We start from the raw sequence: 26,217 nt of genomic DNA on the forward strand, positions 1-26,217 counted from the left end.
GTGTTCACACGATGGTCAGAGGCATTCGCCATGTCCAACGCACGCGCAGGGACGATAGTGGCCCTCCTGGACAGCGAGGTGTTCCCTCGCTATGGGTACCCAAAGACACTACTAACAGACAACGGTACCCAGTTCACAGGGAGATGTTGGGCGGCAGACTGCCGATGCTGGGGAGATGAGCATCACACTACCCCGACGTACCACCCGAGGGCGAACCCGACGGAGCGACGCAACCAGGACATCAAAGTTCAGTTGCGCCTCCGCTCTGGGGGATGATCACTCGAAATGGGACGTACACCTGCCCAAGTTGCTCTACTGCCTGCGCCGGCGAGTCAATGCCATTACCGGCCATTCCCCCGTGGAACGGCTCCACGGTCAGAACCTCGCCCTACCGGGCGAGCTGCGAGTCGCCGAGGCAGCAGGGGCAGTCACCCGCCCACCAGCCATTGACCTAAGGGAAGAGGCACGACGGCACCAAGCCCAGTACCTGGCTACCCGAACCCCGCAGTCAGCCACTCCCCCAACACCACTGGAGCCAGGGCAGATGGTCTATGCCCGGTGTCACCACCTGTCGTCCAGCAGGAAGAACTACTGTGCGGTGCTGAGCCCCAAGTGGGCAGCCCCCCGGGAGGTCTTGCGACGCCTAGGCCCCACTACATACCTTATCAGACTCCCAAATGGTAGGGCCACAAAAATCCACAGGGACGACCTGCGCCTCGTTTCCACCGCCGAGGATCCCTCTGAGGGTAGGGAGTGCCCAAGGGCCCCCACCCCAAGCGCACCAGCCTCACGTGCCACATCACCAGTCGGCCAATCACCCTACCATTAACCCACCACCATGGACACCACATCACCATCATCACCACCCCAGTCACCAGCTCCATCCTACGCCACCAGCCACGCCACCAGCCACACCACCACCCACCACCTCACCCGCCGACACGCAGGACTTGTGCCGGCCCACCATCATAGCTGACGCACCATCACCGATGTCACCATTCGCATCACCAGTCACACGCCCCACGTCACCGACCATGTCACCTGTGATGACTTTCTGCCATCTTAGCCAAAGTGCGAGGAGCGAGCTAAGGAGACTTGGGCGTCTAATTGACAGGTTGGACCCAGATGGCGAATGCTCCAGCAGGCCAACTACCATGACCGCTCAGCCATGCCCCGAGGTATTTTACCCCCCCCGACCAGCCTGAGGGCAGGCAGTCCCACCGAGCGCGCAGGGCGCCGACGAGAGGATGCTGCTAGGGCAGCAGCCAAGAGGTACCCATTGCTCCTCCCGGCAAGGGGGAAGGTGGTGACCAGACAGCCCCCGGAGTGGGAGGGGGAACATTAGTGCCGAGGTACCACGACAGTCCACAAGAGTCCGCCAAAATCCGGGGCACCTCAGAGAGTTCATTTGGCGCCCACTACGACCACCAGTAGACCGGAAACCACACCCCGATGTACCCCGCCTCAGTGTCATGTTTCTGCTTCCCCCGTTCGCCCAAAAACCAGCAGCCCCGGTACCAATCCCCCAAGGCAGTGTCGGCCTCAGTGCAACGAGGCAATGCGTGTGATCGGGTGTCGATGACCATAGCGGCCTCAGGAAAAGGGGAGCATTTGACACCAACCATTAGTGCTCCTCGAATCCGCACAGACAGCTATGGCGCATCGCCGCCTCGCCCCGAGCGTAAGCGACGTGAATGCACCTGGGTGCAGGGTGGTGCAACGCCTCGAACATAAGCTGCCCTGCCTAATCGACTGTCGCCCACGCGAAAGTCGACCACGTGGGTACTGTTAGGTGACCTGATTAACTGGACTTTGAAATTAACATTCAGCACTCTTAATAACAATATTAATTATGTAATGGCTATGTTTAAATATTAATTGTAACTTCTGGACTTTAGCGCGATCAGGCGGCGTGTATGGCCCGGGATTACTTTTGCACATGACACGTTTTCGCGGGAGCGAGGCTGGGGAGTCGTGCAGATCACAGCCATCGCCAGTTAATCACCGCCCTCCAAGGAGACGAGTCGCGAGTAGCCCGCGGAGCCTCTCAACCTCCGCCCTTGCCATCTCACCCGGAATTGCGTGAGTTTTCAGCCCATCAGAAACGTGTCCTGAAGAGCACGGCTCCCAGTAAGCGGGTCATCCACGACGCAGCGCATATATAGCGTGCCTGACAAAAAATCATTTTAAATTGAGGCTCCGCGTATTATTTACAACGCCCGTAACATAGCGTCACTGGTGGCTAAAAGAGCCCGGGGGAAATCTGACGGAACGATACTTACTGCCTGCCGGCCACGTAGCGACAACACGCCCTGAGTCAAGAGTCTCGGCTACGCACTAGCACGTAGCTATTATTGATAGTTGGCGCCCAGAAGCAACTCCAAACCCTCAACATCACCACGGCAGAAGGCAGAAGGCATCAACCTTATTGAAAGTTGAAAACAGCAATCCTAATACAAATAACATACGTAGTGTTTTTTACATTTTTTTAAATACTTTGTTCACTGAGATTTGTGAGGTAAAGAATTGTCATGTTAAAACCACTATAAAATTGAAACCACACGATGTTGCCAAGAAGCTGATAGTTTAAATTACTCGCTGGAGAGTGTTCTTTAAGGAGCACTAGTCCTGTATAATGTATATAGTGTTTTTTACATTTTTTCAACACATGAAACTCTGAGAAGTGTATAGTTATAAAAGGCCAAATTATAACCACAATAAAATGGATACCAGATGATGTTGCCACGAAGCTGATACTTTGATATTACTCGCCGGAGTGTGTTCTTTAAGAAACAATAGTTCTGTATAACGTACGTAGTGTTTTTGGCATTGGTTTAGCATTTCGAACTCTGAGATGTGTATGGTTATAAATGATATGTTCGAAACACTAAAAAATGGAAGCCAGACGTTGTTGCCACGAAGCTGATACTTTGCATTACTCGCAGGAGTTTGTTCTTTAAGGAACACTAGTCCTGTATAACGTACGTAGTGTTTTTTACATTTTTTTAACACATCGTTCTCTGAGATGTGTATTGTTATAAATGGTAAGTGTGAAACATTATAAAATGAAAACCAGACGATGTTGCCACGAAGCTGAAACTTTGAATTACTCGCAGGAGTGTGTTCTTTAAGAAGCACTAGTCCTGTATAACATACGTAGTGTTTATTTCATTTTTTTAACACTTCGAACAATGAGTAGTGTATGGTTATATATGGTAAGTTCGAACCATTATAAAATGAAAACCAGACGATGTTGCCACGAAGCTGATACTTTGAATTACTCGCAGGAGTGTGTTCTTTAAGGAGCACTAGTCCTGTATAACGTACGTAGTGTTTTTGAGAATTTTTTAACACTTCGAACAATGAGTAAAGTATGTTAATAAATTGTCATGTTCTAATCACTATAAAATGGAAACCAGAATATGTTGCCACGAAGCTGATACTTTGAATTACTCGCAGGAGTGTGTTCTTTAAGGAGCACTAGTCCTGTATAACGTACGCAGTGTTTCTGACATTTTTTTAACACTTCGTTCTCTGAGATGTGTATGGTTATAAATGGTAAGTTCGAAACATTATAAAATGAAAACCAGACGATGTTGCCACGAAGCTGATACTTTGTATTACTCGCAGAAGTGTGTTCTTTAAGGAGCACTAGTCCTGTATAATGAACGCAGTGTTTTTGACATTTTTTTAACACTTCGTTCTCTGAGATGTGTATGGTTATAAATGGTAAGTTCGAAACATTATAAAATGAAAACCAGACGATGTTGCCACGAAGCTGATACTTTGAATTACTCGCAGGAGTGTGTTCTTTAAGGAGCACTAGTCCTGTATAACATACGCAGTGTTTTTGACATTTTTTTTTACACTTCCTTCTCTGAGACATGTGAGGTAATGAATCGTCATGTTCTAATCACTATAAAATGGAAACCAGACGATGTTGCCACGAAGCTGATACTTTGTATTACTCGCAGGAGTGTGTTCTTTAAGGAGCACTAGTCCTGTATAACGTACGCAGTGTTTTTGACATTTTTTCAACACTTCGAACAATGAGTAGTGTATGGTTATAAATCGTCATGTTAGAAACACTATAAAATGGAAACCAGACGATGTTGCCACGAAGCTGATACTTTGAATTACTCGCAGGAGTGTGTTCTTTAAGGAGCACTAGTCCTGTATAACGTACGCAGTGTTTTTGACATTTTTTTAACACTTCGTTCTCTAAGATGTGTCTTGTTATAAATGGTAAGTTCGAAACATTATAAAATGAAAACCAGAAGATGTTGCCACGAAGCTAATACTTTGTATTACTCGCAGGAGTGTGTTCTTTAAGGAGCACTAGTCCTGTATAACGTACGTAGTGTTTTTGACATTTTATCAACACTTCGATCAATGAGTAGTGTATGGTTATAAAACGTCATGTTAGAAACACTATAAAATGGAAACCAGACGATGTTGCCACGAAGCTGATACTTTGAATTACTCGCAGGAGTGTGTTCTTTAAGGAGCACTAGTCCTGTATAACGTACGCAGTGTTTTTGACATTTTTTTAACACTTCGTTCTCTGAGATGTGTATGGTTATAAATGGTAAGTTCGAAACATTATAAAATGAAAACCAGACGATGTTGCCACGAAGCTGATACTTTGTATTACTCGCAGGAGTGTGTTCTTTAGGGAGCACTAGTCCTGTATAACGTACGTAGTGTTTTTGACATTTTTTTTTACACTTCCTTCTCTGAGACGTGTGAGGTAATGAATCGTCATGTTCTAATCACTATAAAATGGAAACCAGACGATGTTGCCACGAAGCTGATACTTTGTATTACTCGCAGGAGTGTGTTCTTTAAGGAGCACTAGTCCTGTATAACGTAAGTAGTGTTTTTGACATTTTTTTTACACTTCCTTCTCTGAGACGTGTGAGGTAATGAATCGTCATGTTCTAATCACTATAAAATGGAAACCAGACGATGTTGCCACGAAGCTGATACTTTGTATTACTCGCAGGAGTGTGTTCTTTAAGGAGCACTAGTCCTGTATAACGTACGCAGTGTTTTTGACATTTTTTTAACACTTCGTTCTCTCAGATGTGTATGGTTATAAATGGTAAGTTCGAAACATTATAAAATGAAAACCAGACGATGTTGCCACGAAGCTGATACTTTGTATTACTCGCAGGAGTGTGTTCTTTAAGGAGCACTAGTCCTGTATAACGTACGTAGTGTTTTTGACATTTTTTCAACACTTCGATCAATGAGTAGTGTATGGTTATAAAACGTCATGTTAGAAACACTATAAAATGGAAACCAGACGATGTTGCAACGAAGCTGATACTTTGAATTACTCGCAGGAGTGTGTTCTTTAAGGAGCACTAGTCCTGTATAACGTACGCAGTGTTTTTGACATTTTTTTAACACTTCGTTCTCTGAGATGTGTATGGTTATAAATGGTAAGTTCGAAACATTATAAAATGAAAACAAGATGATGTTGCCACGAAGCTGATACTTTGCATTACTCGCAGGAGTGTGTTCCTTAAGGAGCACTAGTCCTGTATAACGTACGCAGTGTTTATAACATTTTTTTAACACTTCGTTCTCTGAGATGTGTATTGTTATAAATGGTAAGTTCGAAACATTATAAAATGAAAACCAGAAGATGTTGCCACGAAGCTGATACTTTGTAATACTCGCAGGAGTGTGTTCTTTAAGGAGCACTAGTCCTGTATAACGTACTAAGTGTTTTTGACATTTTTTCAACACTTCGAACAATGAGTAGTGTATGGTTATAAATCGTCATGTTAGAAACACTATAAAATGGAAACCAGACGATGTTGCCACGAAGCTGATACTTTGAATTACTCGCAGGAGTGAGTTCTTTAAGGAGCACTAGTCCTGTATAACGTACGTAGTGTTTTTGACAATTTTTTTTACACTTCCTTCTCTAAGACGTGTGAGGTAATGAATCGTCATGTTCTAATCACTATAAAATGGAAACCAGACGATGTTGCCACGAAGCTGATACTTTGTATTACTCGCAGGAGTGTGTTCTTTAGGGAGCACTAGTCCTGTATAACGTACGTAGTGTTTTTGACATTTTTTTTTACACTTCCTTCTCTGAGACGTGTGAGGTAATGAATCGTCATGTTCTAATCACTATAAAATGGAAACCAGACGATGTTGCCACGAAGCTGATACTTTGTATTACTCGCAGGAGTGTGTTCTTTAAGGAGCACTAGTCCTGTATAACGTAAGTAGTGTTTTTGACATTTTTTTTACACTTCCTTCTCTGAGACGTGTGAGGTAATGAATCGTCATGTTCTAATCACTATAAAATGGAAACCAGACGATGTTGCCACGAAGCTGATACTTTGTATTACTCGCAGGAGTGTGTTCTTTAAGGAGCACTAGTCCTGTATAACGTACGCAGTGTTTTTGACATTTTTTTAACACTTCGTTCTCTCAGATGTGTATGGTTATAAATGGTAAGTTCGAAACATTATAAAATGAAAACCAGACGATGTTGCCACGAAGCTGATACTTTGTATTACTCGCAGGAGTGTGTTCTTTAAGGAGCACTAGTCCTGTATAACGTACGTAGTGTTTTTGACATTTTTTCAACACTTCGATCAATGAGTAGTGTATGGTTATAAAACGTCATGTTAGAAACACTATAAAATGGAAACCAGACGATGTTGCAACGAAGCTGATACTTTGAATTACTCGCAGGAGTGTGTTCTTTAAGGAGCACTAGTCCTGTATAACGTACGCAGTGTTTTTGACATTTTTTTAACACTTCGTTCTCTGAGATGTGTATGGTTATAAATGGTAAGTTCGAAACATTATAAAATGAAAACAAGATGATGTTGCCACGAAGCTGATACTTTGCATTACTCGCAGGAGTGTGTTCCTTAAGGAGCACTAGTCCTGTATAACGTACGCAGTGTTTATAACATTTTTTTAACACTTCGTTCTCTGAGATGTGTATTGTTATAAATGGTAAGTTCGAAACATTATAAAATGAAAACCAGAAGATGTTGCCACGAAGCTGATACTTTGTAATACTCGCAGGAGTGTGTTCTTTAAGGAGCACTAGTCCTGTATAACGTACTAAGTGTTTTTGACATTTTTTCAACACTTCGAACAATGAGTAGTGTATGGTTATAAATCGTCATGTTAGAAACACTATAAAATGGAAACCAGACGATGTTGCCACGAAGCTGATACTTTGAATTACTCGCAGGAGTGAGTTCTTTAAGGAGCACTAGTCCTGTATAACGTACGTAGTGTTTTTGACAATTTTTTTTACACTTCCTTCTCTAAGACGTGTGAGGTAATGAATCGTCATGTTCTAATCACTATAAAATGGAAACCAGACGATGTTGCCACGAAGCTGATACTTTGTATTACTCGCAGGAGTGTGTTCTTTAAGGAGCACTAGTCCTGTATAACGTACGCAGTGTTTTTGACATTTTTTTAACACTTTGTTCTCTCAGATGTGTATGGTTATAAATGGTAAGTTCGAAACATTAAAAAATGAAAACCAGACGATGTTGCCACGAAGCTGATACTTTGTATTACTCGCAGGAGTGTGTTCTTTAAGGAGCACTAGTCCTGTATAACGTACGCAGTGTTTTTGACATTTTTTTTACACTTCCTTCTCTGAGACGTGTGAGGTAATGAATCGTCATGTTCTAATCACTATAAAATGGAAACCAGACGATGTTGCCACGAAGCTGATACTTTGTATTACTCGCAGGAGTGTGTTCTTTAAGGAGCACTAGTCCTGTATAACGTACACAGTGTTTTTGACATTTTTTCAACACTTCGAACAATGAGTAGTGTATGGTTATAAATCGTCATGTTAGAAACACTATAAAATGGAAACCAGACGATGTTGCCACGAAGATGATACTTTGAATTACTCGCAGGAGTGTGTTCTTTAAGGAGCACTAGTCCTGTATAACGTACGCAGTGTTTTTGACATTTTTTTAACACTTCGTTCTCTGAGACATGTGAGGTAATGAATCGTCATGTTCTAATCACTATAAAATGGAAACCAGACGATGTTGCCACGAAGCTGATACTTTGTATTACTCGCAGGAGTGTGTTCTTTAAGGAGCACTAGTCCTGGATACCGTACGCAGTGTTTTTGACATTTTTTTAACACTTTGTTCTCTCAGATGTGTATGGTTATAAATGGTAAGTTCGAAACATTATAAAATGAAACCCAGACGATGTTGCCACGAAGTTGATACTTTGTATTACTCTTAGGAATGTGTTCTTTAAGTAGCACTAGTCCTGTATAACGTACGCAGTGTTTTTGACATTTTTTTTACACTTCCTTCTCTGAGACGTGTGAGGTAATGAATCGTCATGTTCTAATCACTATAAAATGGAAACCAGACGATGTTGCCACGAAGCTGATACTTTGTATTACTCGCAGGAGTGTGTTCTTTAAGGAGCACTAGTCCTGTATAACGTACGCAGTGTTTTTGACATTTTTTCAACACTTCGAACAATGAGTAGTGTATGGTTATAAATCGTCATGTTAGAAACACTATAAAATGGAAACCAGACGATGTTGCAACGAAGCTGATACTTTGAATTACTCGCAGGAGTGTGTTCTTTAAGGAGCACTAGTCCTGTATAACGTACGCAGTGTTTTTGACATTTTTTTAACACTTCGTTCTCTGAGATGTGTATGGTTATAAATGGTAAGTTCGGAACATTATAAAATGAAAACCAGACGATGTTGCCACGAAGCTGATACTTTGAATTACTCGCAGGAGTGTGTTCTTTAAGGAGCACTAGTCCTGTATAACGTACGCAGTGTTTTTGACATTTTTTCAACACTTCGAACAATGAGTAGTGTATGGTTATAAATCGTCATGTTAGAAACACTATAAAATGGAAACCAGACGATGTTGCAACGAAGCTGATACTTTGAATTACTCGCAGGAGTGTGTTCTTTAAGGAGCACTAGTCCTGTATAACGTACGCAGTGTTTTTGACATTTTTTTAACACTTCGTTCTCTGAGATGTGTATGGTTATAAATGGTAAGTTCGGAACATTATAAAATGAAAACCAGACGATGTTGCCACGAAGCAGATACTTTGAATTACTCGCAGGAGTGTGTTCTTTAAGGAGCACTAGTCCTGTATAACGTACGTAGTGTTTTTGAGAATTTTTTAACACTTCGAACAATGAGTAAAGTATGTTAATAAATTATCAAGTTCTAATCACTGTAAAATGGAAACCAGATGATGTTGCCACGAAGCTGATACTTTGAATTATTCGCAGCAGTGTGTTCTTTAAGGAGCACTAGTCCTGTATAATGTACGCAGTGTTTTTGACATTTTTTTAACACTTCGTTCTCTGAGATGTGTATGGTTATAAATGGTAAGTTCGAAACATTATAAAATGAAAACCAGACGATGTTGCCACGAAGCTGATACTTTGTATTACTCGCAGGAGTGTGTTCTTTAAGGAGCACTAGTCCTGTATAATGAACGCAGTGTTTTTGACATTTTTTTTTACACTTCCTTCTCTGAGACGTGTGAGGTAATGAATCGTCATGTTCTAATCACTATAAAATGGAAACCAGACGATGTTGCCACGAAGCTGATACTTTGTATTACTCGCAGGAGTGTGTTCTTTAAGGAGCACTAGTCCTGTATAACGTACGCAGTGTTTTTGACATTTTTTTAAGACTTCGTTCTCTCATATGTGTATGGTTATAAATGGTAAGTTCGAAACATTATAAAATGAAATCCAGAATATGTTGCCACGAAGCTGATACTTTGAATTACTCGCAGGAGTGTGTTCTTTAAGGAGCACGAGTCCTGTATAACGTAGGCAGTGTTTTTGACATTTTTTTAACACTTCGTTCTCTGAGATGTGTATGGTTATAAATGGTAAGTTCGAAACATTATAAAATGAAAACCAGACGATGTTGCCACGAAGCTGATACTTTGTATTACTCGCAGGAGTGTGTTCTTTAAGGAGCACTAGTCCTGTATAATGAACGCAGTGTTTTTGACATTTTTTTAACACTTCGTTCTCTGAGATGTGTATGGTTATAAATGGTAAGTTCGAAACATTATAAAATGAAAACCAGACGATGTTGCCACGAATCTGATACTTTGAATTACTCGCAGGAGTGTGTTCTTTAAGGAGTACTATTCCTGTATAACGTACGTAGTGTTTTTGACATTTTTTTTACACTTCCTTCTCTGAGACGTGTGAGGTAATGAATCGTCATGTTCGAAACACTATAAAATGGAAACCAGATGATGTTGCCACGAAGCTGATACTTTGCATTACTCGCAGGAGTGTGTTCCTTAAGGAGCACTAGTCCTGTATAACGTACGCAGTGTTTATAACATTTTTTTAACACTTCGTTCTCTGAGATGTGTATTGTTATAAATGGTAAGTTCGAAACATTATAAAATGAAAACCAGACAATGTTGCCACGAAGCTGATACTTTGTATTACTCGCAGGAGTGTGTTCTTTAAGGAGCACTAGTCCTGTATAACGTACTAAGTGTTTTTGACATTTTTTCAACACTTCGAACAATGAGTAGTGTATGGTTATAAATCGTCATGTTAGAAACACTATAAAATGGAAACCAGACGATGTTGCCACGAAGCTGATACTTTGAATTACTCGCAGGAGTGAGTTCTTTAAGGAGCACTAGTCCTGTATAACGTACGTAGTGTTTTTGACAATTTTTTTTACACTTCCTTCTCTAAGACGTGTGAGGTAATGAATCGTCATGTTCTAATCACTATAAAATGGAAACCAGACGATGTTGCCACGAAGCTGATACTTTGTATTACTCGCAGGAGTGTGTTCTTTAAGGAGCACTAGTCCTGTATAACGTACGCAGTGTTTTTGACATTTTTTTAACACTTTGTTCTCTCAGATGTGTATGGTTATAAATGGTAAGTTCGAAACATTATAAAATGAAAACCAGACGATGTTGCCACGAAGCTGATACTTTGTATTACTCGCAGGAGTGTGTTCTTTAAGGAGCACTAGTCCTGTATAACGTACGCAGTGTTTTTGACATTTTTTTTACACTTCCTTCTCTTAGACGTGTGAGGTAATGAATCGTCATGTTCTAATCACTATAAAATGGAAACCAGACGATGTTGCCACGAAGCTGATACTTTGTATTACTCGCAGGAGTGTGTTCTTTAAGGAGCACTAGTCCTGTATAACGTACGCAGTGTTTTTGACATTTTTTCAACACTTCGAACAATTAGTAGTGTATGGTTATAAATCGTCATGTTAGAAACACTATAAAATGGAAACCAGACGATGTTGCAACGAAGCTGATACTTTGAATTACTCGCAGGAGTGTGTTCTTTAAGGAGCACTAGTCCTGTATAACGTACGCAGTGTTTTTGACATTTTTTTAACACTTCGTTCTCTGAGACATGTGAGGTAATGAATCGTCATGTTCTAATCACTATAAAATGGAAACCAGACGATGTTGCCACGAAGCTGATACTTTGTATTACTCGCAGGAGTGTGTTCTTTAAGGAGCACTATTCCTGTATAACGTACGTAGTGTTTTTGACATTTTTTTAACACTTCGTTCTCTCAGATGTGTATGGTTATAAATGGTAAGTTCGAAACATTATAAAATGAAAACCAGACGATGTTGCCACGAAGCTGATACTTTGAATTACTCGCAGGAGTGTGTTCTTTAAGGAGCACTAGTCCTGTATAACGTACGTAGTGTTTTTGACATTTTTTTTTACACTTCCTTCTCTGAGACATGTGAGGTAATGAATCGTCATGTTCTAATCACTATAAAATGGAAACCAGACGATGTTGCCACGAATCTGATACTTTGTAATACTCGCAGGAGTGTGTTCTTTAAGGAGCACTAGTCCTGTATAACGAACGCAGTGTTTTTGACATTTTTCAACACTTCGAACAATGAGTAGTGTATGGTTATAAATCGTCATGTTAGAAACACTATAAAATGGAAACCAGACGATGTTGCCACGAAGCTGATACTTTTAATTACTCGCAGGAGTGTGTTCTTTAAGGAGCACTAGTCCTGTATAACGTACACAGTGTTTTTGACATTTTTTTAACACTTCGTTCTCTGAGATGTGTATTGTTATAAATGGTAAGTTCGAAACATTATAAAATGAAAACCAGACGATGTTGCCACGAAGCTGATACTTTGTATTACTCGCAGGAGTGTGTTCTTTAAGGAGCACTAGTCCTGTATAACGTACGTAGTGTTTTTGACATTTTTTCAACACTTCGATCAATGAGTAGTGTATGGTTATAAAACGTCATGTTAGAAACACTATAAAATGGAAACCAGACGATGTTGCCACGAAGCTGATACTTTGAATTACTCGCAGGAGTGTGTTCTTTAAGGAGCACTAGTCCTGTATAACGTACGCAGTGTTTTTGACATTTTTTTAACACTTCGTTCTCTGAGATGTGTATGGTTATAAATGGTCAGTTCGAAACATTATAAAATGAAAACCAGACGATGTTGCCAGGAAGCTGATACTTTGTATTACTCGCAGGAGTGTGTTCTTTAAGGAGCACTAGTCCTGTATAATGAACGCAGTGTTTTTGACATTTTTTTAACACTTTGTTCTCTGAGATGTGTATGGTTATAAATGGTAAGTTCGAAACATTATAAAATGAAAACCAGACGATGTTGCCACGAAGCTGATACTTTGAATTACTCGCAGGAGTGTGTTCTTTAAGGAGCACTAGTCCTGTATAACGTACGCAGTGTTTCTGACATTTTTTTAACACTTCGTTCTCTGAGATGTGTATGGTTATAAATGGTAAGTTCGAAACATTATAAAATGAAAACAAGACGGTGTTGCCACGAATCTGATACTTTGTATTACTCGCAGGAGTGTGTTCTTTAAGGAGCACTATTCCTGTATAACGTACGTAGTGTTTTTGACATTTTTTTTTACACTTCCTTCTCTGAGACGTGTGAGGTAATGAATCGTCATGTTCGAAACACTATAAAATGGAAACCAGATGATGTTGCCACGAAGCTGATACTTTGCATTACTCGCAGGAGTGTGTTCCTTAAGGAGCACTAGTCCTGTATAACGTACGCAGTGTTTTTGACATTTTTTTAACACTTCGTTCTCTGAGATGTGTATTGTTATAAATGGTAAGTTCGAAACATTATAAAATGAAAACCAGACGATGTTGCCACGAAGCTGATACTTTGTATTACTCGCAGGAGTGTGTTCTTTAAGGAGCACTAGTCCTGTATAACGTACGTTTTGTTTTTGAGAATTTTTTAACACTTCGAACAATGAGTAGTGTATGGTTATAAATCGTCATGTTAGAAACACTATAAAATGGAAACCAGACGATGTTGTTACGAAGCTGATACTTTGAATTACTCGCAGGAGTGTGTTCTTTAAGGAGCACTAGTCTTTTATAACGTACGTAGTGTTTTTGGCATTCGTTTAGCATTTCGAACTCTGAGATGTGTATGGTTATAAATGGTCAAGTTCGAAGCACTATAAAATGGAAACCAGACGATGTTGCCACGAAGCTGATACTTTGTATTACTCGCAGGAGTGTGTTCTTTAAGGAGCACTAGTCCTGTATAACGTACGCAGTGTTTTTGACATTTTTTTAACACTTAATTCTCTCAGATGTGTATGGTTATAAATGGTAAGTTGGAAACATTATAAAATGAAAACCAGACGATGTTGCTACGAAGCTGATACTTTGAATTACTCGCAGGAGTGTGTTCTTTAAGGAGCACTAGTCCTGTATAACGTACGTAGTGTTTTTGACATTTTTTCAACACTTCGAACAATGAGTAGTGTATGGTTATAAATGGTAAGTTCGAAACACTATAAAATGGAAACCTGACGATGTTGCCACGAATCTGATACTTTGAATTACTCACAGGAGTGTGTTCTTTAATGAGCACTAGTCCTGCATTACGTACGTTTTGTTTTTGAGAATTTTTTAACACTTCGAACAATGAGTAAAGTATGTTAATAAATTGTCAAGTTCTAATCACTATAAAATGGATACCAGATGATGTTGCCACGAAGCTGATACTTTGCATTACTCGCAGGAGTGTGTTCTTTAAGTAGCACTAGTCCTGCATAACGTACGTAGTTTTTGTTTAAATATTTATACCACTACGAACTTTGAGATGTTGATGTTATGAATGGTCAGGTTAGAAACACTTAATAATTTAAACCATATGATGTTGCTAAGAAGGCGCTACTTTGCTTTAATCGGCGCATTGTGTTGTTAAAAAAGCACTAGTTTTTGTATTACATACATAGGTCTTAATAAAAAAAAAAAAATTTGCACTTCGAACTTTGGGATCAATTATTTTCACTTAGTCCCTTGTTGCATTAACTTTCTGCAGATTATTTTCGCCATGTACGATAATTACGGTACGATTTCCGATTCGAAGCTGGGCTTCGAAGCTAACTTATCCTCAGTCTGAAAACAGTGTTTCAGTAGCAGTACAGAAAGTGGCCTTTCTATCCCCTCCCTTTTTCTATGGTCTTGTTTTTGTTTTAATGAAAATAATGTGTTTATCTTCATTCACTGTCCTATTGTGAATTTCCCAAATTTGAGTGCTTGTTTCGCGCGTTGTATTTTGTATTTTGTTGATTTTTTTGAATGCATAGGATGGTACAGAGTGCACAATAATTAGTAATTTTTTTTTAAAATTATGATTTCAATGAAATGCAAGATCACAGGATTGTTAACAGCTCTACGTTAAAATTTTGAAATGCTTCCAGGGAATAATAATGTTACGCCAAAACATGCTCGTAGGTCAGCTAAATATGACAAGTAAGTCGTCTATAAGAATCTATTATTTTTAATTGATATATCCATCCTAATGTTTTAAATGCTGAACTTCAAATAAAATGCATATTTATGTTTTTATGTATGTATGTATTGAATTGAACCCAGCTGTTTTTGAGCACAATTAAGGAGCCCAGTACCTTCCTTGTATCTTGCTCGTGAATTGTACTACATGCTATCGTTTTAATTTTTTAGGGGTAATGTTGACATTTGAATCCTATTGTTTAGTGAACTGTGATTTTTTTTTCAGAAGTCTTGCATACTTTACCATGAAAGATGGGCTTCCCGTGATTTTAACAAGAATTGTTGATTACCTGGTGAGGTGTAAAGAAGAAATAATACAGCAGTATGGTGAGGTAAATGAACATGTCTGTATTCTAAATGCTTACAGTATGTCCACATTTTGGAAGTTCAGGGAAATTACTTGGAATCCTGGAAAAGTCATGGATATTTCCCAGTGGTTTTCTAGTGCAGTCATAACACTGTAAAATGGTGTATGCAAGGTTTTGTTTGAATTTTTATTTTTGTTATATGTATAATCCTAGACAAATTTTTCTTTATATCTTCAATAAAATTGCTTGATAGGTAAATTATTTAAAAAAAAAAAAAAAAAAAACATTCAAAGAAATTTGAAATTTTATTTTGAATTAAGGGTAAATATAATAATAATAATTTTATCACAGATTTGTTTTGAAAAACTGACTAAATGACATTTTAACATCTCATGGATGATTAATTTTCAATATCAGTAAAATAGATTGCTCTAATTAGGTTTATATCGGTCGCGGCCGTGTGTTCAGTTACAGCTGTGTGTTTCTTATTAGGTTTATATCGGTCACAGCGGTGTGTTGAGTCACAGTTGTATGTTCAGAGCTGACGGACATGTCTCGCGCATGCTCCGCAGTCTCTCTCTTTACAAAGTTGATTATCTTTGTTTGTCCAAAGAATTATTCATAATTAATTCCTCATTGCTCAATCAGTCCATCTTTTTGGGGTTTGGCTTATGCCGGAGTGATGTATCTATTTCTGATTTAGACCAAGACATTCAATTGAACATGTTTAGTTTTCCAACGAAGAAAAACAGCTTTAAAAACTATGGTAACCCAGGATAATTGTCGTGTGAAGTGTCTAATCTAAAAATAATAAAAATTTAGCAGCAGATGTGGATGAATTATTTAAAATCATGAAATCCGTATGTTGAAACTTCAGGTACAAAGTAGGTAAATAGGCCTAACATAAATGGGAATACTTGTACTGCAAGAAAGCAAAAATCATAAGGCAGGTACGGTACAACGAACTTCAAACGAAAAAAAAATGAAAAGCTAAAAAAAACAAGACTTACAGCTTATGCATTAGACCACGCACGTGGACAGCTTATACAAACAGTATCCTCATTAAATATCAAAAATAGTAAGCAAACTTATTGAGCATCAGGCAAGCATACTGTACCATAGGAATACCAACGTTAAAACACAGATTTTACAGAGAAATGAATCCTAATCATTAACAAGCATTAACATTACGTTCCAATATACAGATGTGTCGCAAGTGCAAATTCAAAAAAAAAAAATCACGAATGTCCGGAACTACTAAAAGTACCTCAACTCCACAAATAATAGACATGACTAAAGGCACATCGGAAAGAACTGCATTAAAAAGCAATGACGAAATTAAGTTAAATTCGGTGCACAAACACCCAAGACGTGGGCAACAGCCATTACGAAACACACAATTTTCTACGGCGAACACGTCTGCAATGGAACCACAACCCTGATTGAACGAACTATGTAGGCCTACAAAGCTGAAGGCAAGTAAGACGATTGAGACTGAGGCCTCGGGCACAATCATATTTATAACAAAGTGACCACTGATCATGCATGCGCGGCAACTCAAGAGGGGGAAACGTCACTACACAACTAAAAAAAAAAAGTGAAATGTGCAAGGAGGGTGAGGAAGGGAGGGAATTTACACACGCCAGACAACTTGAAATTAAGAAGTCTCTGCAAGAGAATAATAATGTTTACTTGTTATTTCAGTTAGAATCAGTTGTGGAAGGTAAGGAACAGCTGTGTGACAAGTTGTAGTTAAATAAAAAAATGGGTGGGGTAATAACGTCAAGTATTTGGAAGTAAGCAATGTTGTTTGATGCACTGTAAAAAATAGTGTTTGTAAAAGATTCAGTTTTCATAAAACATCATCATTGTGAATGATGCAAGTGTAAATGTTGGTAGTTCATTGAGAGACAATAATCTTATGTTGTTGATGTGATTGCTTCGAGAAGAGTATACAGACCCAATAATGTTACAAGAGGTTACAGAATATAGATGGTAATGAGTGTAGCAGTCACAAGCCAAATGAAAATTTGTGTTTATTTTATTGGATTAATTTAATGGTGCGTGAAGAGATAGGATGCATGATTTTGATAGTAGTAGCGATGAGGGAAGTGACAGTTTGTGTTTCAAGATATTGAATGTATTTAATTATGAAATGTGTTTTTTTTTGTGTAAACATAATGCATATAACAATCAAATTGATAGTAACTTATATGGAAAAGCCAAGAAAGATGAGTAGTTTATTGAATCCAAATGGTTTTCAAAAGGTTTAAGTTTTTGGAAGTAAAGTTATGTGTGCAATTTTTTTGCTGTGTTGGGTGAGAGGGCTGTTAGATATTTTTAATTTGCAATGTTAGTTTTAATGTTTTCTTAGCATTTGGCAAATAGTAAAATTTCTTATGTAAAGAAAAAAAAAAAGTCTTACTTTCATTGTACCAAATAATTTCAATAATTGTTTCAATAATTTCAAAGTTTCATTTTCATAGCATTCAAAGAAATAGCAAACTGAAAGGTTTGGTGAGGTTCGTTCAGCTACATAAAAAATATTTTATTTTGGTGAATCATGATATAGTAGCGATAGTGATGAAGACGTCAACAAATCGATGCTTAAATAATTACGACCTGTATGTTCTCACAGTACAGGCGTAAAAATGGAGCATTTTGGACAGGGAAGATTCAAATGCTTGTTTTGCACGATATTTATTTCTTGTGGAAATTATATTATGGTACACAACATATATCATCTGTATCCTGTTCTATACTAGAATAGGTGGGGCTGTGGTATACTTAACAAAGCCTGAGACATAGTGATTATAGTTTTAAAAAAAATTAAATTATAAAAAAGTGGTATAAAAAATACTAAACCAGGTGGTACTTATTGTAGTATTTAATACAATACCGTGGGTAATATATATGTTCTGTAGTGTATTGTAGACCATAATATGTAGGGCTGTAGTATACAAAACAATATCCAATAGTTAGTTTTATTAAGAAACATATTTTGTGCGAAACAAACAATGGACGTTTCCCGCCCAAAACCCCTATATTTCCGCACTTTTGTTGGGATGTTAAAGACGTGAGCACCACCATTTTGATAACATCATCAATATTGTTACGGTATCTGGATCTAGACTACTACTAATACCTTGTTGGAGCTTTAACGAATACTGTTTCTATTCTGTTTCGTAACATCATCTGAACATGCAAAACAAAGTGGTAATGTTTTTGGGTATTCATATTGAACTTGTGATGCTTTCAGACTAATGTGAAAGATTTTTTTTTATTTTTACATGCCATTTTTGTTCTTTCAGAAAGCGAGAGAAGAAATAAAAACTGTAATTGGCCGGTTGTCGGAATTGAAAAATGAGATTCAAACCAATAAGCTGATTGTGCCCTTGATGTGTGAGGCTGAAGATGCTGACCAGTGGAATGCGTTCCTCGGTGATCAGGAAAACAGAGATGGGGAGGTGCGGTGGTTTACCACTGTATCCCTGCATGCAGAATGCTACATGTACCGACGAGTAAAGCAGAGTTTCGAACTGACGTGAGTTAGTTACTTGTTACTTGATGTTATAAAAAGCTTTTCCATGATCCAAATTTTGGATATTTCAGTTTCATAATGAGACATGCTTTGGTGTAAAACGTTATTTATATTATAAAAAATTAATGTTCATGGGGCCACAGAGAAGCAGTAAAAATTAAAAAAAAAAAAAAAAACAAGAGTGAGTTTAGTGTTACTGCTTTGCAAATTTTATGTTTAGTGATACGTCATTCCTACGTTTGGTGCAAGAACAAGTCTGTCACATTCTCTCATTGACGATAGGAAAAAAAAACAACAGAATTTTAAAATTGTACCTAAAAAAACTGTTCATACCAACCCTAAGCTATAGTAAACTTGTAAGCTATAGTAAATACAGTGTAAACTCTATATAACGACACTAACAGACTGAGCATTTTTCGGCGTTATAGAGAGTGGTTGTTAAATGGAGAGAAATAAAAGCTATCATTTTACTATTCTATAATAATATATATTTACTAATATAGTACACATTTTACATGTCTATAAAACCATCAAAGCATCGCTTGATCCAGATCTTCGTATTGAGGTTTCTTTAATTTCTTAGCAGATTTTCCATCCTCCTCTGCTTGCAGAATTTTTTCTTTGTTTTTCCATATAATAGACACGGTAGAGCGGCTAAATCCAAAGCGTCTTTCAACATCACTGATCATTTCTCCCATTTCTATTGATCGTATTATTAAAACTTTCTCGTCAATACACAAAGATTTTTGTTTACTCGCCATGTTTACAGTTCAAAAGTCTGTATGCAACTGTGATAATGATAATGTGTAACAACTTGACAAAAGTCTAGTGACCTAGGTAAACATGTGCAAGTTCATCATACAAAAACAAAAGACAACATTTCTTAGAATCTCCGGTACGTCAGTCAAATTAAACACATGCTAGATAATACAAGAACAAAACAGTAAACAAAAGAACGTACACGGCTGCAGTTCTTATCAACTTCAGCAACTTAGAAAGTACTGCTTAATGATTTATAATGCAGTATTGTTGTCGTTAAATAGAGGGAGCGTAAAGCTATATAGAGTGTATTATTGTATAGAAAACAAGGTAAACCAACCAAAGTCAAGCAATTTCGACGTTTTAAGGAATTTGTCGTTAAATGGAGTGACGTTATGAAGAGTTTACACTGTATGTATTTCCAGAAGTAGTGCTGAAGGTGTTTAGCTAGCAAATCAAGAAAAAACCTGTACTATAAAATAGCAACAATTCCAATTCTTAAAAGTGACAGCAGGTAGGCTTACTTAATTTTTTTTTTAATCAAAGAAACCTGGTACATATTTAGATATTGTATGAGGACATTTTGTTGCAACAAGGGAAAAGTAATTTTAGTTATTATATTTTTATTGTTCTATTTGGTTATAAAATGAACGTTTTCTAGAATGGTGATTGTAATATATAATTTTTCCCCTCCTATTAGTGGTTCCCTGCGGAAGTTTGACCCGTTCTTTGCGGGTAAGGAAACATCGTTCATGAGCTCCCTGGAGGCTTGCGTGAAGATTGCGGAGAAGCAGTTTCAGCTGCTGAGAAGAGATGACGTACCACAGGACGAAATCAAGCAGCAGTTCATGGAACTTATCAAGGTTATTTTAAAACATTTTTATGTCCTTGTTTATTGTGGATAGGAAATGGGCTCAAGTTTTTAAATAAACTTTCTGTACTTGTCTAACTGAATCATGAGTTTGATCTCTGGCATGGCTCATTAAACAAGTGGTACATCCTGATATCAATCAAAATAACCTATAGTCAGAAAATTTGCCTACAGTGATTTAAAGCAAATCTTTTTATGGAAATTTATCTAGTGTACCAAACTGCAAAAAAAGTGAATAAAATTTATTAACTCCAAATAAAATATATTCCAAGAAGACGTGGATGATGTGGCTTTTTGCAATGCTTACATTTAATTGTGAGAAATAGGTTTAGGTAAAAAAAAAAAAAAAGGTTTACTGATGCCACTGGTGTGTACATAGAGATTACTTAGAAATAAAGTTGTTTGTATGAGAGTGTAGAAGTTTTATCACTAATTCAGATCAAATATGTCACATCCTGTGTCCTTTTTATTAGTTCACAAAAAAAAATTAAACGTTAATCTTTGTTTTGACTGTGTCCAGCTGTAAATATTGTCTGTGTGTTATGAGTTTCTGTATTTTTGTTTCCCAGCTGAGCTTATACAGCAACAAGTTTGACATGGCCATGACGCTAGGGATAAGTAAAGGAGCCACAAACGAAGAGGCATTAGATTATGCAGGCCGATTCCTGGACTACTTGTCAGATGACTCTGAAGACATTTGGGAATATCTTTCACAATCTGAAGACATCCAGGTGATAGGTAAAGTTGTGTCAGTCAGCATTCAGTTTACAGGGAAAATTTAATTAAAAAAAAAAAAACTGTCAGTTGTGCAGTATGTATTACGTGCAATTGCTGGTTTATTTTAAATCATCATTTTAAACTTTTATGATTGCCGAATGGTTTTCTTATACAAAAATGTAGTGTTATTGCTAAAAAGAATACATGCAGTGTATTTGTATTGATGTACAGATTGTGTGAAAAAATAATGGTTTTTTATTGCAAATTGAATCATTGCTGTTATTGTCAGTACTAAGTTAAATGTGTAACATTTTAGATTTGTAAAACAAATCACAGTAATATTTTTGAAAGGACTCAAAATTTTGTACTTCATAAACAAATGGAAATTTTATAGCTGGGTATAATTTTCTTTACAAAAGTGTTAGGGTTCAAATGAAAATGCCATTGCTTCCTGCCTGAGGCAGGGTTAGTATGGATAAACCAGGCTGTATCTCATTTCTCCACTGCCCCATACAAGATTCACGCCTCTCATTTCGACCAAACTGAAGAGTGCAAGATGGGATAAGATAGCAATGGAATACATACTGAAGAAACCTGTGCTAGCTTAGTGCAACGTTAGCAGTGTTTCCCACTTGCCAATATGAATACTGCTGGTGAACCAAATCCTTATCATACTGGTGGGAAAAGAAGGGTGCGACTACTTACTGTTGAAATAAAGGTAGCTGACGTGTTTCTTTATGTGATTCTGTCAACAGCAAGGTCATTAGACTGAGACATGCAACACACACATTTCAGGGGAGTTTGGTGAGGGATTGCCACAGCGAACCCTCTCAGAATTTGCTTGAAATGATGATGGTGAATATCAGGATTTGTGGATGAGGGTTCAAATCTCTCGAATACGCGTGCAGTGCTCTACTGCTACACCACTTAGCTTGTGTGGTAGATAACTAAACATAATTCTGCTGTGATCAATGCAGGCAGAGTTACGCAGCAGGTTACGTCAATGTGAATATTTGCAAACTCCTTTTCTCGTGATGGTCATACTAGTGATGTGTCTGTTCTGGTTCTCTTTTCCACCAGTTCTCAGCAATACACCGGCCCGAGAACCGTTCATGTAATCACGTACCACAGAAACATTTCCCAGTGAAAATACAACAGACTTCAGGTTGTGTCCGAATGTAAACAAGACTTCTTTGTGCGGAGATCCCGATCATTTTTTTTAATCATAATTTCACAAGGAGACAGGGATGATAGTTTCAACTAAAAGTATACCTAAGCACAGGCTCAATATACCGTATATACTCGTGTATAGCGCGCCCTTTTTTCCCTTAAGTAAAGGAAAAAAATGGGGAGGCGGGGAGGAGGAGTGTTAGTCGTTAACTGCCGGTTGATGGGTGGCCCCACACATACGCACAAGCAACAAAGCCTCTCTTTCACACACACACAACCTGGTCTCTCGCACACACACACACACACACACACATGTGTGCGGGCGAGGTGAGTCATCTAGTCCTCCGCGCCAGCTTAGCAACGGTGACAGGAGTGGTGGTGTTTAGTCCTGTCAACTGTCAAGGTTACTTGATGGCATAGTCCCGTTCCTGCCTGCCTCCCTCTCTCCCTCCCGCCTTGTACCAGTTGTGACGATACAGCGCTTCATTATATCCGTCTACACAGCAGAGTTTAGCTTGCGCGTTCGTTTCAGATGGTACAGTATGCCACAAAAGTTTTGCTTTCAGGTGGAAGAGTACTGAATTTAAGTATTTTCCTGACACATCACCACACATCAATGTAAATAATCATTTGTTTCATAAGTAATTACTTAACAGGTACCACAAAATGTTAGTAAAAATTTTTTTTTTTGGGGGGGGGGGGGAATTTTTTTTTTAATTTGTTGCAAAAATCGTGGTGCGCGCTATACACGAGTAAATACGGTACTTTTAAAAATCTTAACATAAAATTAAATTATCATGTTTATAGTTGGTTACTGCTAAAGAACTTTAGGTGTTTGTTACCACTTTTGCAGTCCTACATCACTTAAAACTCAAACATCAAACAACAAATCATGTGTGTATATGCTCTTAATATCTTTGTTAACTCGAGGGTTACATCACTTGCTTACTATACATATTATTATACTTACATAACTTGCAATAGTTTTGATGTGTTGCTACCAGACTTTGTTATTGGAAAAACTTTGCAGTAAACTATAGATATCTTTCATGCTTCAGAAAACACCAAAAATTCAAATTAAACAAAGTGGAGGTGAAATCTTTGTACTGCCTAAGCGATTGATGCAGAAGTGTAGTTGATTTCCCTCTATTTTTAATGTTACCTTAAGTATTAATCATATATTTTTTTGATTACAGATGTGGTGTTAGACAATGCTGGTTTTGAACTATTTGTTGACTTATGCTTGGCTGATTTCCTCTACACATGCATTGGAGCGAAGAGAGTTCGTCTGCACGCAAAAGCCATGCCTTGGTTCGTGTCTAACGCCACACTTCGCGACGTGAACTGGCTCATAGAGACGCTGTCTCGTGTTGGCGCCTACTCTCCCGGCTTGCCGGAGCTTGGCAAGCGATGGCGGAAGTACTTCGACTGCGGAGTGTGGATTCTCGAAACCAGCAGCTTTTGGACTTTGCCATATGATTTCTCTGAAATGGAGCGAGTTGACGGCGACTTGTACCAGTCGCTGACAGACAGTTTTTTGATAATTTTCAAAGGTGACATAAATTACAGAAAGCTCTTGGGCGATATAAACTGGCCATTCACCACGAGTTTCCACAGTGCACTTAGAGGCTTCAGTCCTGCTCATATTGCTGTGTTGCGTATTGTGAAATCTGATGTTTTGTGCGGGCTGACGGCTGATCAAGAAGAAACGGTTCTGACCAAAGGCCCGCGTTGGTACACACATGGGCAGTATGCTGCGATTCAGTACGACTGATTTTAAAATTTGACATAAGATTTCAGAAGCCCGATTACCACTTCCAGCATGATTTATTGTGTGTGTGGTTTTCAGTTTTACTTCAAAGTTCGTACCAATTTCCAGTGTAACATTTTTTATCCATGCCTTCGGAATGTGCAGTGAAAATTTGATTGTAATAGTTGGAAATGAAACTCAATGTGATTATTTTGAATTTTGTGTTGAATTTTCTTGCTGATATATGTTGAGCTTAAGCTGAAAATGAAATTAAGAGTAAAATAAATTTTATTTATTAACTGTTATTTAATTTTTTAATTATAAATGTTATTTAATTTTTTGATTATTAAACATTATTTAAAACAGCATTAGCACTTTATTTTCCTATTCATGCAAATTATGTTTTTAACTGTGTGGTTTAATGAGAATTCCAAAGAAAAGTTAATATACGTATATATTATAACATTATAAGCTGATCTACTGAAAGTAAAAGTACAGGAGAGCTTGGGTCATCTTACAAAGGTCATATTGTAAATGTACCTGTAAAAAGTAACCTCCTTTAAATCAGGAAACTGAAATGACAACTGGCTGCAGTAAAAATGCTGGAAGCATAGTATCTGTAATGCAACCTGACAGCCAAGGTCAACAATCTGCATCCGGACTGCAAGTGGCTCAATTGGTGCTGAATTATAGTGTGTGCCACACCAATAATTCCTTTCATTGTACATATTTTTTTTTTGTCAGTACAATTAAATTGAGACATTTCACATTACAGATTCAAATAACTTATCTCTCGATGATAATAAAACATTTTTATTGAAGAGGAGCCACTTTAAATGGGTGTAACGGGATAATGCTCTAAAAACAAATTCAGTCAACTTTACAGCGCACCGTGTTGTATCGCATAATTGTTGCACTGTTATTTGGGAGAAACAAAATTCTTGCATATAAGTTGCATTATATTTTTAAGTCCTGCTGTTATATTCCAAGTGCTTTGTGTAGGTAGTAAATTGTAACAGCAATCAGTTTTCAAGTTGCTGTTGGGCAGTTTGGTAGTTATAATGATAAAATACAGTAATTATAAAACAGTAAAACTCATTTTAAATGTACCCACACAATACAATTTCCTGTCCAGTATGGTCAGATATTTTGGTCCTGCCATTTTCTTAGTAAGATATGTGTTATTTTTTCCATGTAATATTTTGCCCATTAACTTATTTTTCCGTATAAAATGATGTATTTTGAAGTTGAAATATATTATTTGTTTGGATATTACTGCTTGCTTATTTAATTAACAGACATACAAAGTTGTTCGATGGGTAAATTTTCTTTTAAAGACTTTTAAAATTTTACAACCTTTATCTGTTCTTTTTAGGCGCCAATGTGTACCGCATATAAAAATGTAGCCAGCGCCAGTTGGCATCATTCATGTTTGGTTACATTGATGCCTGTATAGAGTGCATGCATGTAGTGGAATATTGATTGCTCACTGCATGCAATGTGCGTGCTCTGTTTAAGTAAACTAAATTTAATAGCCCATACTCTTTCATGGTTAGTGTGTACTATGACGACAGTTATGCATTATTTCCAGCTCACATTCGGGTTTCTGTTTTCATTTTTTTATTCTAAGTTGAACAAAATATGTTTTTGTTGCATGATTTATTAATTTCAGTTGTTTGGCTTTTTTTTTGTATACTCAAGTTTTTAATGAAACATACTTTCTATGAATAGGTTTTGTTTTTATAAATACCTTTGCCTTAACAAAAATGCTTATCACACAAAAAAGTTGCAGCCCTACTTTTCAAACTTGATTTTAGTATAAAATGCAGACCTGCCAACTCTCACGATTTTGGTGTGAGGCTCACGATTTTAAGGTCCATCTCACGCCCTCACGCCAAAATAGTGTTTCCTCACGATTTTTCGGGGCCCCAAGAATTTTTTTGTAAAAGTTACAAAACAAGTTTTACGAAAGCTTACAGCAACGAGTTTCCATCAATACTCGAGTCACGTAAAGGAAGCAATTTTGCATTTTGTAGCGTGTGCTGTGCTGATTTTTCTATCTCGCATAGTGGAAGAGGAGACATTGTGAAACATTTCACTACGAAAAAAACACAACTAACACGTGATGTGTATTGCTTCCAATAAAAAATTAATTTTGCTGTGAACAGTGATAATAGTGTTACACGAGCAGAATGTTATTTTACATCTTTTTAGCTGCGGCC

General features: G+C 37.9%; 2 protein-coding genes across 4 annotated transcripts; both read left to right on the forward strand.

Moving 5' to 3' along the window:
• The first annotated feature begins 677 nt into the window (after positions 1 to 677).
• LOC134536447 (uncharacterized) lies at positions 678 to 1,434 on the forward strand. The gene is made up of 2 exons (XM_063376162.1): positions 678 to 1,178; positions 1,297 to 1,434. Exons 1-2 carry the CDS (start codon positions 678 to 680, stop codon positions 1,432 to 1,434), a joined length of 639 nt encoding a protein of 212 aa, XP_063232232.1.
• A 13,059-nt stretch (positions 1,435 to 14,493) lies between these two features.
• Positions 14,494 to 24,300, forward strand: LOC134536781 (damage-control phosphatase ARMT1-like). Of its 3 annotated transcripts, none has more exons than XM_063376695.1 (6): positions 14,494 to 14,840; positions 15,106 to 15,211; positions 18,499 to 18,731; positions 20,188 to 20,350; positions 20,928 to 21,096; positions 23,442 to 24,300. In XM_063376695.1, the coding sequence occupies exons 1-6, from the start codon at positions 14,779 to 14,781 to the stop codon at positions 24,017 to 24,019; spliced, it is 1,311 nt and encodes a 436-aa protein (XP_063232765.1). In that variant the 5' UTR covers positions 14,494 to 14,778; the 3' UTR covers positions 24,020 to 24,300. The 3 variants fall into 3 exon arrangements, with proteins under 3 accessions (XP_063232765.1, XP_063232768.1, XP_063232767.1); XM_063376698.1 differs by having other exon boundaries at positions 20,928 to 21,089; XM_063376697.1 differs by lacking the exon at positions 14,494 to 14,840 and having other exon boundaries at positions 15,118 to 15,206.
• The last annotated feature ends 1,917 nt before the right edge of the window (positions 24,301 to 26,217 follow it).

The sequence above is a fragment of the Bacillus rossius genome, chromosome 11, assembly GCF_032445375.1.
Source record: "Bacillus rossius redtenbacheri isolate Brsri chromosome 11, Brsri_v3, whole genome shotgun sequence".
NCBI classification, from domain to species: Eukaryota; Metazoa; Arthropoda; class Insecta; order Phasmatodea; family Bacillidae; genus Bacillus; species Bacillus rossius.

Excerpts from the sequence above, each read along its gene's own strand:
- LOC134536447 (XM_063376162.1), top strand. The coding sequence starts at position 678 with ATGGTAGGGCCACAAAAATCCACAGGGACGACCTGCGCCTCGTTTCCA. Across the intron at positions 1,179-1,296 it reads CCGCTCAGCCATGCCCCGAG|GGGGAAGGTGGTGACCAGAC; the intron begins GTATTTTACCCC and ends CCTCCCGGCAAG.
- LOC134536781 (XM_063376695.1), top strand. The coding sequence starts at position 14,779 with ATGCTTCCAGGGAATAATAATGTTACGCCAAAACATGCTCGTAGGTCA. Across the intron at positions 15,212-18,498 it reads TAATACAGCAGTATGGTGAG|AAAGCGAGAGAAGAAATAAA; the intron begins GTAAATGAACAT and ends TTGTTCTTTCAG. Across the intron at positions 21,097-23,441 it reads TGAAGACATCCAGGTGATAG|ATGTGGTGTTAGACAATGCT; the intron begins GTAAAGTTGTGT and ends TTTTGATTACAG.